Source organism: Pseudophryne corroboree, chromosome 2 (genome assembly GCF_028390025.1).
Source record: "Pseudophryne corroboree isolate aPseCor3 chromosome 2, aPseCor3.hap2, whole genome shotgun sequence".
NCBI classification, from domain to species: Eukaryota; Metazoa; Chordata; class Amphibia; order Anura; family Myobatrachidae; genus Pseudophryne; species Pseudophryne corroboree.
The window spans coordinates 569545205-569563202 of NC_086445.1; the positions used below are offsets into that span (position 1 = coordinate 569545205).

At 44.7% G+C, this 17998-nt stretch overlaps 1 protein-coding gene across 1 annotated transcript in view; it reads right to left on the bottom strand.

Moving 5' to 3' along the window:
* Nucleotides 1-17998, bottom strand: part of CSF3R (colony stimulating factor 3 receptor) — a 191809-nt gene that overhangs the window by 7695 nt on the left and 166116 nt on the right. The window contains exons 13-15 of the mRNA XM_063954393.1: nucleotides 16259-16399; nucleotides 12669-12765; nucleotides 12426-12504 (exon numbers count right to left, since the gene is read on the bottom strand). Coding sequence (XP_063810463.1) covers nucleotides 12426-12504; nucleotides 12669-12765; nucleotides 16259-16399 — 317 coding nt within the window. The remainder of the gene's footprint in view (nucleotides 1-12425; nucleotides 12505-12668; nucleotides 12766-16258; nucleotides 16400-17998) is intronic.

The following is a 17998-nucleotide window of genomic DNA, read 5'->3' on the forward strand; positions in this document are numbered from 1 at the left end:
GCGGCGCTGGAAGACCGTGTGATCTCCCAGCGCCGCCCCTGCCGCGTCAGTAGTAGCGTCACCAACCCGCCAAAATATGCCGGGTTGGTGAGCGCTGTTCAAAAGGGGCGACGCGGCTGCGACTCGTGCTTTTAGTGGAAAAGGGGTATTAGATACTAGGGTTACTTTTTTGTTGGTAACCAATTAACCTACCATTATATTTTTGGATTGTGAGAGGAAACCGGAGTACCCAGAGGAAATCCACACAGGTACTGGTAGAATATGCAAACTCCACACAGTTAGGATCATGGTGAGAATCAAACCCATGACCTCAGTGCTGCAAGGCAGTAAAGCTAACCATTACACCGTCGGTACTGCCAAAACTTGCAGATATTATAGCAACATACAAAAGTGTACAATGATATTACTGGGGTTCATGCACATTTTTAGGCTGTGGCCTACAAAACAGACATTCTTCCTCTTTTTAGGTCCAGTTTTGGGAGTCATTCCGACCTGATCGCATGCTGCCGTTTTTCGCAGCGCAGCGATCAGGTCACTACTGCGCATGCGTATGCACCGCAATGCGCAGGCGCATTGTACGGGTACACAGCGGATCGTTGCTGGGCGATGGATTTAACGAAGAATCCATTCACACAGCCGATCGCAAGAAGATTGACAGGAAGAAGGCGTTATGGGTGTCAACGGACCGTTTTCAGGGAGCGGTTGGAAAAACGCAGGCGTGTCCAAGCGTTTGCAGGGCGGATGTATGACGTCAATTCCAGGAGCAGACAGGCTGAAGTGATCGCAGCAGCTGAGTAAGTTCAGACCTACTCAGAAGCTGCACAAACTATTTTTGTACTGCTCGACTGCACAAGCGTTCGCACACTTGCAAAGCTAAAATACACTCCCCAGTGGGCGGCGACTATGCGTTTGCACGGCTAAACAAAGTAGCTAGCAAGCGATCAACTCGGAATGATCCCCTTTATCTGTGGACAGATCACAGGCGTGACAAGATAGGGACACCTACTAAACTGAAATGAGGGGTTAGTAAATACTGGAATTATCCTTACATTGAAATGACACTTTCATTCTACTTTTTTGGTCATACAAGTCTGACTTTACACATTGGTGAATAATACTATTTTTTTTTAAATAATAAGAATTATTTTTATGCCAGGTAGGTGCCCATTTTCTCAAATTTTGAGCTGTTATTGGGTTATACAGTAGTGATTTTCATCCTGTACAGAGACTTGCATATGTTTGCTCAGAAAAGGATACATACCTTTTTGTCTGAAATTAATTTTGTAAATTTACTCTGCACAATGGGTTTTTCTTATGGCGAGTCTAAAGAGTCATCATTTGTTATGAGCCTGATAAAGCTGATTATCTTTACAGGAATGAAAGCTATACCTTAAAAACACCTTAAATACACTTTAAACCTTTAGCCGCTGTGGCCGCTATACTTAATTCACACTACGCACCTTTTACGCTATTAGCGTAAAAGGGTTCCGTAGTGTACGGACTTTGCGTACACACGCCACACTGACGGTACAAAGTACTCGCAGCGCATACACACCCAGAGATACACTTTAAACCTTCTACAGCAATGCTATGCAATAATAGTACACTTTAAACCTTAGCAGGGCAATGAGCACACGACACCAATTGTGAGTTTACCGCTGGGTTCCAACACCACAGTGGATTATTTCTGAAAGGGGGTTTACAATCCAAATTATACGCTACAATACAAGACAATATATATAACAGAATAATGGCTACAGTCAATGTACATACGTGAGTATATTCGCGTGCGCTTCCCGGTCCGGTCCTCCTTCATCAAATAGATAACGTTGTGAGTCTTGTGTGTGGCCGGGCTGCAGCAGGCTTTATTTATACAAGTCTTCCAAAAGCAATACAATGGATACTGTAATCCCTTTGTCCATTGGACACAGGAATGCACTTTTACAGTACAGGAGAGGTCATAGGTTGATTTGAAAAGGTAGGCGATGTCTTTCTCAACTGCTCTTGTGGGTGGTCTCCTCTGGATTCCCGCCGCATACATAATATACAGTAAATACAGTTTATATCTATATTCTGCTTCTGCACATAACTATCCGCAGGAAAATGCGATCTTCCCCAGACCAACACCAGAATGTTACCCTTAAAATACTCTACAGCTGGATACCAAATGCCACCTTATAACCTTAGTCTGTCCCCTCCTATCCTGTAAAGGTGAATCCCTTTGTTCTGCAACCAGTTAGACAGCTATAACTTTCTGATGTGGTGCAGTCCACCATTTGGCAGTCACCAATAACTGCCACTATCTAATCACTAAACAGAAAAATATCTACACAATATCTACAGAAGTTTTGGATGTTCGGGGGAGAGTGGTAGGTAGGAAATGTATGACCTAGTGGGATAGTAAAAAGCATGTATGTATGAATCCATGTCTGAGGGGCATGTATCATCGTGCCGTATATGTTTTAGATAAGCTTCGAGGTCTTGCGAAGTATACATTAAATCCTTCTTATCCCGTATCAAGGGTTTGTAAGTGGGCTGACAAACACTACCGAGCTCTTTTCAGCTTCTTGTTCCAACAAATGGGGTGCACATTTAGTTGATGATACATGGAGGGGGAACATATGTGAGTGCTAGTATATGTGGAAATAACCTGTCGACTATGTGTGTCATTAATTGGAGGTTGTAGAGATGAAGATAAGACACATATCTAAAATACATTCACATAACATTTACATAAACATTCTCGGGTAGGGCTGATGTCTTTTCCGGATGGGTGTATCTGGGCAGAGGGGGAGACAAAGGAAAAACGGGTGAAAGAAACAGGCCTTGGAATTCATTTGCAATCCTTATCATAACACTGTCTCTATGGATGGGTCGTAAATTACACCTGCTGCTATGACAATGCCCTCGCTCCTTAAACTCATCAAATTTGTGCCGTGCTTGCGCCACATCAGAATTCGAACACACCTAAATATCAAGCCAATAATTATGACGACTCCCAGGATACAAAGGAGAAACTTTCCTACACTCATAATAACGTTTTGAGCCCACTCTCCTAATCCTGAGAACCAATTTCGTGGGTTCAACCATGAGACCCAGCCGGTCAGCTCATTACCCACAGCAGTCAGGGTAAGGTTGTGTCTCCTCCGGAACTCCCAATTCAACTGCAAGATATCGTCCATCTTTTGATCGATGATCTCCGTGGGGTCGTCAGTGCTGTTCGTGATATATGTACAGCACTTCACACCATATTGAGTAGCCAGAGTAACACAGTACCCACCCGTCACGGCTGTGATATAATTAAGGACCATCCTGTGCTGGATTAGTTCCTTCTTGTAAGCTTGTAACTCCCTTCCCGTATACCTGAAGGTGTCGTCATACATCTCAGTGATATTATCTATCAAGTTCGCTAGCGCATGGATATACCTATAATTTATAATTCCTCTGGTAGTACGGGTGATGTCTAATGCAAGAAGGAATTGAATCCCGGTGGATTCGTGGATCAAATCAGAGGCTACGTGCTCTGTCCTCTCTATGAGGTGTCTCTTGACGATGTGTTCATAGTGAGTATGAGTATAAGGAGCCTGAGCACTGCGGTGAACATCTTTCATCTTATCATGGCTTATGGTCATGACCTCTGGCAACACTCTTCCAACATAACACAATCCCTCTGAGTTCGGGGCAAGCCACTTATACGCCTTCCTCCCACATATGAAATAGGCATCATCGGGGAGAACATAGGGGACAGAATATGACATTACCATATTACAAACTTTCCAAGTGAAAAACCTAATCCCTAGTTCTCCCATCTGCTCAGTACAAGTATCAGGCTGGATGATATGAGCACAGTACCCTGGTGATACTTCTCCAACCCACATGGTCTTGCTTCCTCGAGTATACCTATACCGGAAATACCTTCCACTGTTGGCTATTTGGCATACAAGTTCAGAGTCTATGGGTATCCTATCAGCTCTGTGTGAAAAGGCCATTGTCTGGTTATTCCACGTCACTTCCCAATTTCACGGTTTTCGGTAATTGGAAATATTGAAACATAATAAGGATCTATCTACATGATACTGGTGGAGCTTCAAGCTAGGGGGCCTAGAAATATTGAATTTCTTGTCCACCGGTCTCCCACCCCGTAATTCGAGTACCTCATCTATTGCTAAAGGGTACGGTACTAATCCTGACTTGCTCTGACCTTGCGGTACTTGTGAGCACACCCAGCATTCTGTCTGGTTTAAGACCTTACCCACTAGTGAGTGGTAATCACTCAATGGATGACGGTCCATGTTGATATTAAGGCTGGACTGACATCTCTGGATGCACCCATCCTCGACTATGTTCTCACAATTCCTACAAATGCAATTTTCCTCAGACAATAACCCTTCACAGTGCCTCCGAGCTCCCTGACTACCAGATCGCTTTCTGATACTCGCCTTTGCTCGAGTGATGTGTTGCTCTTGAGATTCTGCAAATCCATCCTCGCCATCAGAACCCATTCCAGATCCCTTCTCGACCTCTCTGGGACCCTCACCGAAACAGACTGTCCTGGTCAACAACAGGATTAACAGGAAAACCCGGAACGCAGTCTCTTGGGGTAAGTCCATCTTGTTAAGGGAAGAGAAGGGAAACAAGAAGGGGGAGAAAGAGAAGGAGAGAAGAAGGGTAGTGGGGGATGGAGAAAAATAAAAAAAACTGGTGCGACAACTGCCTCTGGTCTTGTTGTTCCCCGCGCTCAGGTGCCGTCTCCACAGTCCTGCCTCTCAGCTTTCCCGGAACAGACACTCCAGTGATACGATGTTCTCTACACTCTGCTCTTTGTCACGAGTTCTCTCCGGGTCAGCGACCTTTCTGTAGGGAACATAAATCTTGCATTTCAATGTGTTTAACTGTTGTGTATTATCAGTTGTGTGAAGTAAACCATCTGTGGAAAGTGAAAAGAGAGGGGAAATAATAAAAAGAAAATTTGTCAGATTTGCGTTCACCATCAGGCTGTCACACCATCATGTATATCGGTATCTATGCACAGTCTCCCTTCACCAGTATTCCCATTCTCCACCCTTTGTGCATGACCAGGCACACTGATACTGGTGTCCCTATGCTGGTGCGATATACTGGGTTTGGGCAGAACTCTGAAAAGACCGAGTAGGCATGTGACGTTTGAACTCTAATCCTGTCGGTGAACTTAAGAGGTGAAGAGGAAACTTTGAAGACAAATCACAGAGTTTAGTAACAGATGTTTGTATAGGCAAAGAAGATTTTACAAAGTTTGACATCTGGATTGGGCACTACGGGGAATGATTCCCTAATCGGTCTGTTCCCCTAAAAACAATTCTGTGTGTGTTATATCTCTACTGGGACTATCCCAGCCATCAATCCAGTGTCCTGTCCATTCTAAATTCATAGGGAACCCGGTATCTTTGAGATAATTTTCTCTACCTGTGATGGACATGCATCTAAAACAGTGAAATGCAACATCAGTCTTCGTGGGTATCCAACGTATTTTGTGCTTCCTGGGTGGGAGCACTCAATATGTATACCATCTCTAACAAAACTCAAGTTAAGTTACTTAGAGGTCACTTCTGCTAGAGAGAGAAGCAGAAGTTTAGAGGCCTCCTCCTAACCCCAGTAAGTTCTGTCAAAAGGGTAAAGTTGCATTTATTCTGTTCTTCCCATTAACCGAATCTGTGTTTTTCTATACTGTATCGTGATTCCTTACTATATGTCCCTTGATCCCGTTTATGTGTTTAATAACGTGGCTTGTTTTCTCTGTCTAGGGGTCTATATTGGCTATGTGTTCTACTATACCTACAATCTCTGGCAAAATGCCCTTCCTTCCTACAAATGTAGCATGTTCTCGGTCTTTTCCAAACAGCAGGGGTCTGGGGTTTAGGCTGATGAGACTTTGGTGTAAGAGCCTTGTATACTTTCAATCCTCAGCCTCTCCTCCTGTTGTTTTCTACGCCTAACAATATTCTTGTGGTGTACAATTGTGCACTCTCTAAGGCAAGCTACTGTGACTCCTCTCCAATTAGGCAAAGATGTTTGTACTCTGTCCTTTACTGTCTTATCGAGTCCGTCCATTAGCAGAGAGACAGCCACCTCCCTGTAATTCGTATCGTTTCCTGTATCCGATACCCCCATGTATCTATCCATTATTTGCAGGGCCCGATGGAAATATTCAGATGTCATTTAATTTTCCCTCTGCTTTATGGAGAAAATTCTTCTCCACTCAACAGTTGTGGGGAAATACAACTCTAGTTGCCTGTTAATTTTCTCTAAGTTCTCCTGATTGTGTTTGTCAGTCATAAAACTATCCGACTCTAATCTACAATCAGTGATACATTTTTGGGTGTCAATATTAGGGGATAGGCACGCTTTCAAAAGTATCCGCCAGTGTTTGTTTGTCGGTTCATACGCATTACCCAGATCTCTGATAAATTTCTGACATCTAGCTAAATCCTTCCGAGGGTCGGGGAATTCTGAAATGATTGATCGTAGCTCATCTCTGGGCCACGGGCAATACATTGCATTATTCCTGGTGAGGACTACTCCCTGACTATCGGTTCCCCCATTGGGAGTTACTGTTCCCAAGACAGGGTGTAATTCTACCATTCCTTTCCTGATTTGTTTACTGTGAGGTGTTGTTGTCTCTGTGCAATGAGCTGTCTCACACTTACCGGTAGCTGTGACCTCACCAGTTCTTTCATTGGGGAATATTGTTACTGCACTACCTGGTTGGACAGACCCACCTGATTGTCCTGCAAAGTGACTGCTTGAAGGAGAGCTGCGATTTGGCTGGATCCTTCATCTTCCTGTGACCTATGACCTGGAAAAGACTTCAAAACAGGATACATCTTGCAAAAATTAGGGTTAATACATTGTTTTTGCATACTACTATCGTTTACGGATATATCATTGACTGTAGCCATCTCTTCCCCTTCGACCTGTGTCGACACTGGTGTGTTTGTGTTCTCATTTACGCTAGGTTTTGAACCTGTTTTGCGAATTTGTTCTCTTTGCATATCCCCCTCCTGTTGCCATAATTTTAAACAATCATTATGTCTAATCCTTTGTTTTCTGGATTTTTGAAGACATATTTTACTGCTTACATTCTGCAGTACCTCTGGTTCGAAGCTGCCTACCTTAGGGAATGGTTCCCTATCTTTGTCAGTCACACGTTCCCATTCAGTCAAAAAGTCTTCAATACTTTTTCCTTTAAACTCCGCTGACCCCATGGGCCGCGGCTCTACAACCTGAACCCTGGATAAACGTCCCTTACTTGAGCAACTGGCTCCCATAATTGTGGGCCTTTTCCCACAAACACCAAAATACTCAATATAAGGTAACGGTGAAAGTTCTCCGAGCGCTCTTCACCCGCTCACCGCCCACGTTGGCCAGAACTACCATACACTGTCGATAGCGAAGGCAATGTACCCAACTTAGGGCCCTATGTGACCTATATTTACTGGAAGTTTTTAGGAATAACTTACCCTTTCCAGTAAAGTATCGGCCGTTGGAGAATTTCCAGAGAGAGACCAGCGAAAACTCCCTATGCACTTTATTATACACAAATCACGCTTGCGTATGTTCTATGCAGCGCTGATGATACCGCGATTTTACGCAAAAGCTCGTAAAAAGGATATCACGTTGCGCTATATATCGCACCCACAAACGCGCGGTCCAACCGCACAGCGTATAGGTACTTGTTACTTATCTGCCATACGACCACTGGAATCGATTTTCAGGCTGCGAAACCTCAGCCGGAGCGTATAAAAAAAAACTATATGGGTCACAACACTTCACAATTCCCTACCACGCTCCTATAAGTCTCCTCACGACTTACGTATTAAACCTTATATTAACGTGAGTCAGCCGCCTCACGCCACTAAGTCTCCACTCACTTGATGTACCACACACCGAGAATCCAAATTCCGTGGTTCAAATTTCCACTCGCTCCTGCGTTCGCTCACTCAATTACACTTTGGTTTTTCTGTACATAAAATTATCATTCATTCATACAAGCAGCTTTACTCCCAGAGGCAATACAGTAAATAAGGGTTTTATACTAAACTTTGGAAGCTGGGCAATCTTGTGTTATTGTAGCGTGGCTACTGTCCCACCTTTAAACTAAACGAACTATTGTGTAATTTGTACTTAGCGACCGTATTCTTACGCAATTTGTGTAAACATGCGACCGTGCTTACGCCACGTGTGCAGTTCCGTACTTTGTCCAAGACACGTGTACAAAACCGTACGTCCGCAATAGCACAAATCATACAATTTCTATAAATGTGAGCAATATTAACTATAATTGCTCACTTAACACGCCACACAGTTTCTTTTCTGTATAAACCTTTATAACTAGGCCAGACTGCGTTTGTGTTTTACACTTACTTCCTTTGTTTATATTATGAATCTAGTAATCTGAATGTTATGGCAACAATGTGGGAGAGTATGCACAGGGTATGGATGTACGCTTTGTTGTGTACGCATTTGGTGCCAAAAATAAATTCACAGATATTAAATAGCTTTTTTCCTGCTTACCTTACGAGTTCTTACCAGCATCTCTACAAACCATACAGAGCAGACACCATCTAATCAGCAATTAAGTAGGGTTTTCAGTGTATCCACCGACCAAGAAAAGGATACGTAGGATACCTTCTGTCCACCCTTATGCTGATAGATTATGTCTGCTTGTGACCTGTTAAGCAGTATAAATGTGGAAAATCGGACGATGCCCCCAATTGATAAAGCTGATTATCTTTACAGGAATGAAAGCTATACCTTAAAAACACCTTAAATACACTTTAAACCATTAGCCGCTGTGGCCGCTATACTTAATTCACACTACGCACCTTTTACGCTATTAGCGTAAAAGGGTTCCGTAGTGTACGGACTTTGCGTACACACGCCGCGCTGACGGTACAAAGTACTCGCAGTGCATACACACCCAGAGATACACTTTAAACCTTCTACAGCAATGCTATGCAATAATAGTACACTTTAAACCTTAGCAGGGCAATGAGCACACGACACCAATTGTGAGTTTACCGCTGGGTTCCGACACCACAGTGGATTATTTCTGAAAGGGGGTTTACAATACAAATTATACGCTACAATACAAAACAATATATATAACAGAATAATGGCTACAGTCAATGTACATACGTGAGTATATTCGCGTGAGCTGTCCGGTCCTCCGTCATCAAATAGATAACGTTGTGAGTCTTGTGTGTGGCCGGGCTGCAGCAGGCTTTATTTATACAAGTCTTCCAAAAGCAATACAATGGATACTGTAATCCCTTTGTCCATTGGACACAGGAATGCACTTTTACAGTACAGGAGAGGTCATAGGTTGATTTAAAAAGGTAGGCGATGTCTTTCTCAACTGCTCTTGTGGGTGGTCTCCTCTGGATTCCCGCCGCATACATAATGTACAGTAAATACAGTTTATATCTATATTCTGCTTCTGCACATAACTATCCGCAGGAACATGCGATCTTCCGCAGACCAACACCTGAATGTTACCCTTAAAATACCCTACAGCTGGATATCAAATATCACCTTATAACCTTGTTCTGTCCCCTCCTATCCTGTAAAGGTGAATCCCTTTGTTCTGCAACCATTTAAACAGCTATAACTTTCTGATGTGGTGCAAGGAGACTATGTGTACATTGTGCACTATTTGGATTAAATATGTAATGTGTTTTGATGGCCCTCCATGCGTACACAAACTCTGCCGTAAATACCCATACCACGCGCCGATGCGCAGGACCGCAGGAGCGACCATACGCAAATTGCGGATATGTGCACGCGCGGCAGAACAAGTACACGTGCAGAGGGCATGTGTGTGCAGTTTATACGTGCTGTGTGTTCTTCAATATTTTTCGACTTTGACAAGCCCGTTACACATGCAGAAATACTAGTACTCACATGTTTTACGTAACATTTCCAGAGTTTGCTTGTGAGAACCAACACCATCTTCAGATGGCGCTGATTCTTGGAGCATCGCCCCTTCCTATGAGAAGGAGGTCTGGGTTTGCGAAGAGAAATCCAAGTAGGCCTTGGCACATCGTGACTTTGACTGCGCACATTCATTACCTCAGGTCATGCATGCACAGTCAGCCAGAGGGACATGGTAAGTGTCACTGCTACTTCTGTAGCAGTGATAGTTACTGATCGCGATAACAACTGCTTTTTAAACATCTGTCCCTGCACCTGGAGCAATACTAAATTGCTCCGGTAATTAAGTATCCGCCACTGCAACTTGCCAGCGAGTTGTGTACCTAATCATAGGGGGCCGGCCGGCCCCTAATAGTTATATACATTTCACAGATTGGCAAAGACTTTTCAAAACAATAAACTTCTGTGATCAGATGCATATTACTTTTCAGTAGTTTTCCCCTTAGTTTACTTGCAGTTCTGTATGTTTGCAAATGTTCTGCAAGTTTACATTTTCATGACTTTTAAACCAATTTTTCTTGTTCACTTGAAATCATAAAAAAGGTTTGAATGTACTTTTTAAAGAATGACTCTGCACCTAGAGGACTCACAAAATGGGTTGATTTATGGACTTTGGGGCTAATTCAGACCAGATTGCTGCTGTGCGTTTTCGCACAGCGGGCGATCAGGTCTGAGCTGCGCATGCATATGCACCGCAATGCACAAGCACGACAGTCCGCAGCACCGGGCAGCTACGGGATGGTGCGACAAATCTGATCGCACCGGCGAACACAAGAAGATTGACAGGAAGAGGGCAATTGTGGGTGGCAACTGACCGTTTCTAGGGAGTGTCCGGAAAAATGCAGGAGAAACCCAGCGTTTTGTGGGAGGATTTGTGACGTCAGCATTGGTCCCGATCATCGCAGCTGAGTAAGTCCTGGGCTGTGCAGAGACTGCACAAACTGCTGTTTGTACAGCTCTCCTGCACATGTGCTCACACACCTGCACAGCCAATTCCCCCTCCCCCTGTAGGCGGCGACTACCTGATCGTAGGGATGCAAATAACGCACCCTACCGATCAGGTCTGAATTACCCCCTTTGTCGGTGTGTAACCATGGGCGTCCTCAGGGAAGGGCAAATGAGCAGCACTGTAAGTATACAGGGTGTTTTCGTGTTGGAGAATCATTTGGCAATCATGAGGAATCATGGGGGAATTAATGTTCAGAGTCTCATTTGGGGATCATTTCAAATGGGATCAATATGATCTGGGGAGAGTTAATTGGAGGTTTATCATCAGATTGTGGGTAGTAAAATCATTGAAAGGGAATCAGATACTATCTGAGGAAGAATCAGTAGAGGAGGATCTACGGAATTGTCAGTAATCACATGGGGATACCTTGGTATAATTTGTTACTTCAAATCTGTGAGCCTGTCCTGTTGTTCCATGTGGTCAGGACTCAGGTACAGTATGTGTCCCTTTGTCCAACTAAAGCAGAGTAAAATGAAGGGGGCAGGGGATGATGCGCATTAATGTAGAGTTTTGGAGGGGATTGGAGGATGGAATAGCATCACCTGTCAGTTTGGCATACTCCCCTACAGTATATGCCCAAGATAACTCCCACCCTATGAATTGGGGTCCCCGGAAAAACTATGAATACCCAAGTGAGAACATGCAACAGTGTAAAGTGACGGTATCTATGTTTTCAAAGTATAGATTTCTATAAAGTGAATTATAGCCAAATTGAAGCATCAATCATTCTCTCACATCCATGGTTTATTATTGTGTAACGCAAATAATACTTATTTGGTGATAATTAGGGAAAGCACCAGAGTGAAGTAATACATGCCATCATATAAAACTGTAGAAAGGGTCTAGGAAGTCTGTTATATTCAGTGACTTGTGTTAGATATTGTCACATAGATGCCAGAAGATTGCTGTTATAAAAATTGGGAGGTCAGATGTGTTCTATTTCATTTGATGGACCTTGATAAAGAATGAATTTATTCTGTATTCCCTTAGGAACCTCTGACTCATACTTGCCTACCTGACCCTCTCCATGAGGGAGAAAATGCTCTGTTCCTGGACTTTCCTGGTAATGTATGATTGCCATCACCTGTGGTTAAACACCTTCCTTATCAATTAACCAGCTCACCACAGGTGATGGTAATCATACATTACCAGGAAAGTCCAGGAACAGAGCATTTTCTCCCTCATGGAGAGGGTCAGGTAGGCAAGTATGCTCTTACTCAACGATTTTAGTCGTGTATTTCACTGTCCGACAAGGAGGCAAAGCAAATAACATGTGTGTGTGTGAGGTTTATTGTAACAATACCGAATTACTGTATTTATTACTTATCACAATGAGTTCTACTTTCCAAAAAGTTTTGCTACTTACATAATAATCTCTATTTCTGTTGGGCACCTGCAATACACTACCCAAATCCCTGGGTCAGAATTTACCACAAACATTTATTACCTCTTCTATGAGGGAAGCCCATTTTACCATTTGGCTTTTGGCTGGGTCAGGAACAGAAGGCCAGAAACGATTCTTTAGTCTGTTGTGACAAAAGAAAACAATGAAAAAACTATTTGTACTGAAATTATTATAGTAAATGGCAAAATTGAAAGATCTGAAATGCATGTCACAGATGTCCAGGGGAGAAGACACGTTTATTATCACTGTGATTTGGGGAGCTGCAGTACAGAATGCTGGATTTACCTTTTGTGTTTCATGATGCAGATCACACACATGAAAATGATCATCATGGAGCAGAACAGAAAGAAAACCAGGAGCATCAGATGGATGTCTTCGTTGTCTAGGTAATAAAGAATTCTTATAATAAACACATAATGGATTTGGACCCCTACCCATAATATAAATGATACAAGTAATTACATGACATAAAACATTTATTTGTGCCATTTATGAAGGACATAAACTGGTGCACGTGTTTAGGATCATTTTTGTTTGTTTTTTGTGTTTTATAGTCATCTATAAAACTTCAGATATGTCAGAAACAGCTCCCCATCTCACATGGGACAAAAAGAAACACAAAAACAACCAAATTGATCACATATGCACACGAAAGCATCATGGCCCGGATTTATCAAGCCTTGGAGAGTGATAAATTGTACAGTGATAAAGTACCAGCCAATCAGCTCCTAACTGTCATGTTAAAGGCTGGGTTTGAAAAATGACAGTTAGGAGCTGATTGGTTGGTGCTTTATGGCCGTGCAATTGAGCACTCTCCAAGGCTTGATAAATCTGGACCTATATATGCCCGAGAAAGGATTTAAGCAACAATCAGTGATGCATTTGCAAACAGCCAATCACAAAGCGATCGCTGATGCTGGTAAAGGTCATCGTCTTCATCCGCTATTTGTGCCTGCCTTTGACCAGTTTGCAAATACAATGGCTTTCTCAGGCATTTATGCAACTGTATGTGTGTGTCCAGGTCTGCATGTGCTCGCAGTTGTGTGAACACACTCTTACTGTACTTGTCCTACATTACAAACTGAGAAATTACCCAGGCAAAAAGCAATATTATGGTGTCTTTATAAAGTGTATTTATGAAAATGTAAGCATTTCTAAGCATATGTATGTGTGGTTTTACTGGGAAATTCCATTAATACCCTGTGGCAGTGCCTAGGACCACAAGAGCTCTGTCTGCTCTCTTCTTCTCAAAAGCTGGCTGCCACTTTGTCATTAACCATTCTGGCATGGTACAAGGACAGCACAGATATCCTTCGCTGCCCAGGAGCTCTGCCCTCTTTTATCCTCTCATACCTTGGCTTCTGTTCTGATCCGCACACCGTACTAAGGGGGTAATTCTGAGTTGATCGCAGCAGAAACTTTGTTAGCAGCAGTGCCGTTTCTAGCGGCGGGCGAGCCGTGCAACCGCACGGGGCGCCCGCCGCGGCACTTTAAGTGTTATTTCTCCCTCTCCTCCCTCTCCCTGAGCGCTCCTGCTCGAGGGGGCGGAGTTTCGCGAAATGACGCATTTGCGTCATGACGCAAACGCGTCATTCCACGAAGCCCCGCCCCCTGAGCAGGAGCGCTCGGGGAGAGGGAGGAGAGAAGCCTGGAAGGAGGTGGCGGCGGGGGCGGCCGGCGCGAGGGACGTCCGGCGGCGGGATCCGAAGAGCGGAACATGTAAGTATATCTCTCTCTCTCCCCCTTCCTTCCCCCCCACCACTTGACACCTGCCTGCCACACTGGGGATACCTGCCTGCCACACTGGGGATACCTACCTGCTGCACTGTGTAAAATGGGGACACCTGCCTGCCACGCTGTGTAAAATGGGGGCCTGCCTGCCACGCTGTGTAAAATGGGGGCCTGCCTGCCGCACTGTGTAAAATGGGGACACCTGCCTCACTGTGTAAAATGGGGACACCTGCCTCACTGTGTAAAATGGGGACACCTGCCTCACTGTGTAAAATGGGGACACCTGCCTCACTGTGTAAAATGGGGACACCTGCCTGCCGCACTGTGTAAAATGGGGACACCTGCCTGCCGCACTGTGTAAAATGGGGACACCTGCCTGCCGCACTGTGTAAAATGGGGACACCTGCCTGCCGCACTGTGTAAAATGGGGATACCTGCCTGCGTACTGTGTAAAATGGGGATATCTGCCTTCCGCACTGTGTAAAATGGGGATACCTGCCTGCCACACTTTGTAAAATGGGGATACCTGCCTGCCGCGCTGTGTAAAATGGGGATATCTGCCTGCCGCACTGTGTAAAATGGGGATACCTGCCTGCGTACTGTGTAAAATGGGGATATCTGCCTGCTGCGCTCTGTAAAATGGGGACACCTGCCTGCCGCACTGTGTAAAATGGGGACACTTGGCTGCTGTAATGTGTAAAATGGGGACTTTTTTTATTTTTTCCCCCCTGCGGTGGGCGTGATGATATCAGATGAGGCCACGCCTTGTCGGGAGCGGCGCGCGCATACTTTTTCTTTTTATAGCTATATGGGGGGGGGGGCGCAATTTTTTTTATAGCAATGGGGGGTGGGGGGGCGCATTTTTAAATCTCGCACTGGGAGCCAAATTGTCTAGAAACGGCCCTGGTTAGCAGTTGGGCAAAACCATGGGGGTCATTCCGAGTTGTTCGCTCGTTGCCGATTTTTGCTATATTGCGATTAGTCGCTTACTGCGCAGGCGCAAGGTTCGCAGAGCGCATGCGCTTAGTTATTTTACACAAAAGTTTGGTATTTTACTCACGGCATAACAAGGATTTTTCATCGTTCTGGTGATCGTACTGTGATTGACAGGAAGTGGGTGTTTCTGGGCGGAAACTTGCCGTTTTCTGGGCGTGTGCGAAAAAACGCTGGCGTTTCTGGGAAAAACGCGGGAGTGTCTGAAGAAACGGGGGAGTGTCTGGGCGAACGCTGGGTGTGTTTGTGACGTCAAACCAGGAACGAAACTGACTGAACTGATCGTAATGGCAGAGTAAGTCTGGAGCTACTCAGAAACTGCTAAGAAATTTCTTTTCGCAATTCTGCTAAGCTAAGATACAGTCCCAGAGGGCGGCGGCTTAGCGTGTGCAATGCTGCTAGAAGCAGCTAGCGAGCGAACAACTCGGAATGAGGGCCCATGTGCACTGCAGGGGGGGGGGGCAGATATGACATGTGCAGAGAGAGTTAGATTTGGGTGTGGTGAGTTCAATCTGCAATCTAAATTGCAGTGTAAAAATAAAGCAGCCAGTATTTACCCTGCACAGAAACAAAATAACCCAACCAAATCTAACTCTCTCTGCAAATGTTATATCTGCCCCCCCTGCAGTGCACATGGTTTTGCCCAACTGCTAAAAAAAATCCTGCTGCGATCAACTTGGAATTACCCCCTAAGAACCACTATGGCACACTGCCGCTATTCCCACTGCTAACTAGCACGAAGATAAAGGGGTAGGTGAGCCTGGTAGCTCCAGATATAATCCTGTGAATGAGCTAAGCTACAGGTACAGGAGACAAACCTGCATGAGCAATAAAGAAATATAGCAAAAACCCTTTCTGCATCCTGATTTAGACCATTTTGTCTATAGGCCTGATTCAAAGATGTAGCTGTGCACAATGCCAATATTTACACAGGTCAGTGATTACTGGCCAACTGCGTATGCATCTCAATCCACTTCCAGGCGGCTACAGCATTAGCATATTTTTGCACATCCGCTGAATATGGGACTACAGCTGCAAATGCATTAGTGTACATCTCTGAATCAGGCCCAGTGTGACTATGGCTGTCTCTCTAGTTGTCTGGGTCTAAATAATTCCTTACACTATTCCTCTGCTGACAAGATGCTGCTCACCTAGACTACTGGTATGAATCATCAGAGCCGTCCCATTTGCAGAGCCTCCAGCAGTGGAGCTGCTTAGAAACACTTGATATGTGGTTGAAGGGAGTAGATTTTTCATCTCAAATTTTGTTGATGAGCCATCGACAGATGAAGCTAACAAAGAGACAACAATAATTTATGTCAGGCACTTATTTTTGCTTAATATATGAACATATGTGATATTTTACATTTTATCAAAATTTTTAAGTTTAGATGCCCTGGGTACAAAGCATAAGAACAAGGCCTTTTTTAGCGTTGTTTTGTGCATGCGCAGTAGGAAACTTACTGGGAAAATAAGAGTTATGGTATAACTTACCTTTGTTAACTCTTCTTCTTCTGGGTCCATTGGCATTCACATGGATGACATTGTGGATTTCCCAATGTAGTTGTACCAGGGAGGGAATACTCCTAAGTTGGGAGGAGAATGTTGCGGCCAAATGAAGCATCTTGAGAGGCAAATGTATCAAAGCAATTGAACCTAAGAAACGTGTGGACAGATGACCACGTGGCTGCCTTGCATAGTTGTTCAGACGCACCACGGCGGGCTGCCCACGAAGGTCCCACAGAGTGAATAGAGTGAGCAGAGACTTTATCCGGCACTGGAAGGCCAGCTTGCATGTAGGCCTGTGAGATAGTCAAGTGAAGCCATCTGGTCGGAGTCTGTTTGGTAGCTGGCCAGCCCCGCTTGTGGAATCCATATAGGACAAAGAAGGAATCCGTTGTCCTGATGGAACTAGTACGGTCCACGTAGATTCAAAGAGCACAGACCACATCCAAGGAGGCCTCCCCACTGAGAGATCAGGGTATTGGAAGGCCGGAACTACTATGACCTCATTAAGAGGGAGCTGGATACCACTTTTGGGGAGGTAATGCAGTTTGGTCCATAGGACTGCTCTGTCAGGATGAAAAAGAAAGAATTGGGAGTGGCAGGACAGAGCTCCCAAATCTGATACCCATCTTGCTGTAGCAATAGCCAAAAGAAAAAGAGTCCTAGCCGTTAACTATTTGACTTCAACAGAGTCCAGTGATTCAAAGGATGACTTCTGTAAATCACGGAGGACTAGAGACAAATCTCACGGAGCCACCGGAGGGACAAAGGGAGGTTGAATCCGCAGCACCCCCTGAAGGAGTTACGCACATCCGATAGCGGAACAATTCGCTTCTGGAACTAAACGGACCGAGCTCAGGCCTGTACTTTAAAAGAAGCAAGGCGGAGTCCGAGATCCAAACCCGCCTGGAGAAAGAAAAGGATTCTGCGAATCCGAAAAACCAGAGGATCATAGTGTCTTTGAGCACACCACTGGAAGTAAGTATGCCACACTCGGTAATAGATACAGGCTGAATCAAGCTTCCAGGCCCGAAGCATTGTCTGAACTACAGAACAGGTGAAACCTTAAAACCTTAAGAGGGATGACTCAAGAGCCACGCCATCAAGACAGGCGAGCTAGGTCCAGGTGGAGGCAGGGACCAACTGAGGAGATCTATGAACCATTGGCACATGGGCCAGGCCGGAGCTATCACGATCAGAGTGCCATCTTTCTTCTTGAATTTGTGAAGCACCCCGGGAAGGAGGGAGACAAGAGGGAAGAGGTACACTACATTTGAATTCCAGTGCATTCACAAAGGTTGCGTCTGGATCCCTTGTCCTGGACCTATATAGGGGCAGCTTGTAGTTGTCTTGAGGCCATGAGGTCTACTTGCGGAAGGGGATGC